The following is a 2,489-nucleotide window of genomic DNA, read 5'->3' on the forward strand; positions in this document are numbered from 1 at the left end:
GGGCAGGGCCGGGGGTGAGGACTGGCACTACTGTGGGGAATGGGAGGGACAGGGCTCCCAGGCCACAGGGAAGGAGGACTCGGCCCGTCTCAAGCAGGGCACTGTCCTTAGGTCCCTCCTGCTCCCACCATGGATGCCACCCAATCCCTGCCCTCTCGAGAGCTACTTCCCTCCTCCCTTCCTCCCCTGCCCAAGATCTCTCTGCTCCTCAAGTCCTGGCTCCAGAGGAGAGTCGGGGAGGCCTCCGGGGGAGAGTCTCCCTCCTGGCTGTCTGCTTGCCATCCCCCCAGGAGGCCCACGTGGCCAGGGTGACTGCAGGACAGCTTGGGTCCTTGCAAGTCGAGGTGGGACTGCTTCGTCCCGAAGGCTGAGTCTACAGGACTTGACACCACAATCCTCCAGGGCCAGGTGGACCCAGTGTAGAGCAGATTCACGGTGGACTTCCCTCCTTCCCCTGCCCATTCTCCACTAAACGAACGAGCCCCATTTTGTTGCTTTCTCAGGGAGGGGCTGAGCTGGGCAAAGGATGAAATGCCCAGCACGGGAGTCCGACCCAGGCTCCCCGAGCCTTCGCATTGGGACAACTTCGCATTGGGACAACTTTCTGGAAACGGCAGGCAGACAGAAGGGTAGAGGGGACGTCGGAGGCTGCGCCACCGGCCGCCTTGCTGGAACGCCCTGCTCCTAGTGGCCCCAAGACAGCACGTACGGCCCGGGGGGTTACCTTTTCCGTCTCCAATTCATGATCACCTGAGGGTAGAAGGAGACGGACCAGGCCACAAAGTAGATCCAGCCAATCACCTGGTTTACGATGCTAATGGTGTTGCTGCGGACCACGAGAAAGCGTATCCTCGGGCTGGAAAAGAGTTTGGGGACCGGGATGAGCTGAGGCTGGGCTTCCGAAGGAGACTTCCACGTGCCCAGCACGGCCCCCTTCTTGTCACGTGAGGCCCGCACGCGCTGAGGCCAGCCTACCCGGTCTGATTGGAGTGATTTCCATGGAGATAAACAGTAACTTGTCCAACATTTTGAGATGTCACTTGAAAAGAGGAATTTGTCACTCCGGGAGGCACCACCACCTGTTAGGAAGACTGAGGTTCAATCCGATGCCATGTATGATTACTGAGGGCACCGCTGGCATCTAGCTCCATGCTACACGCTAGGGAATGGAGGGACGCATCACCCACAGCCCCATCTTCTGCGAGCTTACTAAGCAAAAGGAGAGACGCTGCAGTGCCCACCAGCCAACTTGAACCTCCTGTTCGCCATGCTGCCCAGGCTGGTCTCAAACTCCCGGGCTCAAGCAATCCACCCGCCTCGGCCTCCCAAAGTGCTGGGATTACAGACGTGAGCCACCGCGCCTGGCCTGAGTGAGACTTTCTTTTTTTTTTTTGTTTTTTTTTTTTTGAGACAGAGCCTCGCTTTGTCACCCAGGCTGGAGTGCAGTGGGGCGATCTCGACTCACTGCAACCTCTGCCTCCCGAGTTCAAGTGACTCTCCTGCCTTAGGTTCCTGAGTCCCAAGTAGTTGAGATTACAGGCGCACGCCACCATGCCCAGCTAAGTTTTGTATTTTTAGTGGAGACAGACTTTCACCATGTTGGCCAGGCTGGTCTCGAACTCCTGACCTCAGGTGATCTGCCCACCTTGGCCTCCCAAAGTGCTGGGATTATGGGCATGAGCCATCGCACCTGGCCTGGGTGAGACTTTCTGAGCACAGCTATGGACTTGTCCTCATGCCCTCTCCTGGCTTATCTCTGAGGGAAGGAGGGATGGCTCTTGTCCTCTCACTGGGCATGTCACCTTGGGCAAGTTACTCAAGCTCTGATCTCAGTTTGCTCATCTGTAAAACGAGTTAACAAAAGTGTCTACCTTTCAGGGCTGCCATGACTGACAGGACGTCCAGAAAGCTGACAGCACAGAGCCTGGTGCACAGCAAGCTGGGCCACTGCTTTACTACAATACCATCACTTCTACTTCCATCATCACTAGGCTCCTCTACGTCCACAAAACCATGTGTGCCTTGTGCCAACCTGGCTGCCAAGTGACGAAGCAGAAGAGGCACATACACGAGACACTTGGCAAAGAGGACGTTTTCACCCTTGCTGCTTACCCAATATTTGGCAAATGCTCTGCTTCAAGAAAAAGTACCTGGAGGCCTGCCTGCAACATCTGATCTCCCAAGCATTCCTGCTGAGACTCTTTTTTTTTTTTCTTTTTCCTGAGATGGAGTTTCGCTCTTGTTGCCCAGGCTGGAGTGCAATGGCGCGATCTCAGTGTACTGCAACCTCTGCCTCTTGGGTTCAACTGATTCTCCCGCCTCAGCCTCCCAAGTAGCTGGGATTACCGGCATGTGCCACCACGTGGGGCTAATTTTAGTATTTTTAGTAGAGATGGGGTTTCACCATGTTGGTCAGCCTGGTCTCAAACTCCTGACCTCAAGTGATCCACCCACCTCGGCCTCCCAAAGTGCTGGGATTACAGGTGAGT

The 2,489-nt window shown here is 55.8% G+C and overlaps 1 protein-coding gene across 3 annotated transcripts in view; it reads right to left on the reverse strand.

The window, feature by feature from the left end:
* Positions 1–2,489, reverse strand: part of CTNS (cystinosin, lysosomal cystine transporter) — a 37,562-nt gene that overhangs the window by 5,556 nt on the left and 29,517 nt on the right. For 2 of the 3 annotated variants that reach the window (XM_011947477.1, XM_011947476.1), the window contains exons 6-7: positions 976–1,079; positions 725–856 (exon numbers count right to left, since the gene is read on the reverse strand). In XM_011947477.1, the coding sequence (XP_011802867.1) occupies positions 725–856; positions 976–1,079 (236 nt within the window). The remainder of the gene's footprint in view (positions 1–724; positions 857–975; positions 1,080–2,489) is intronic. The other variant, XM_011947478.1, reaches the window with a different exon arrangement.

This window comes from Colobus angolensis, unplaced genomic scaffold (genome assembly GCF_000951035.1).
Source record: "Colobus angolensis palliatus isolate OR3802 unplaced genomic scaffold, Cang.pa_1.0 Scaffold267, whole genome shotgun sequence".
Taxonomy (NCBI): Eukaryota; Metazoa; Chordata; class Mammalia; order Primates; family Cercopithecidae; genus Colobus; species Colobus angolensis.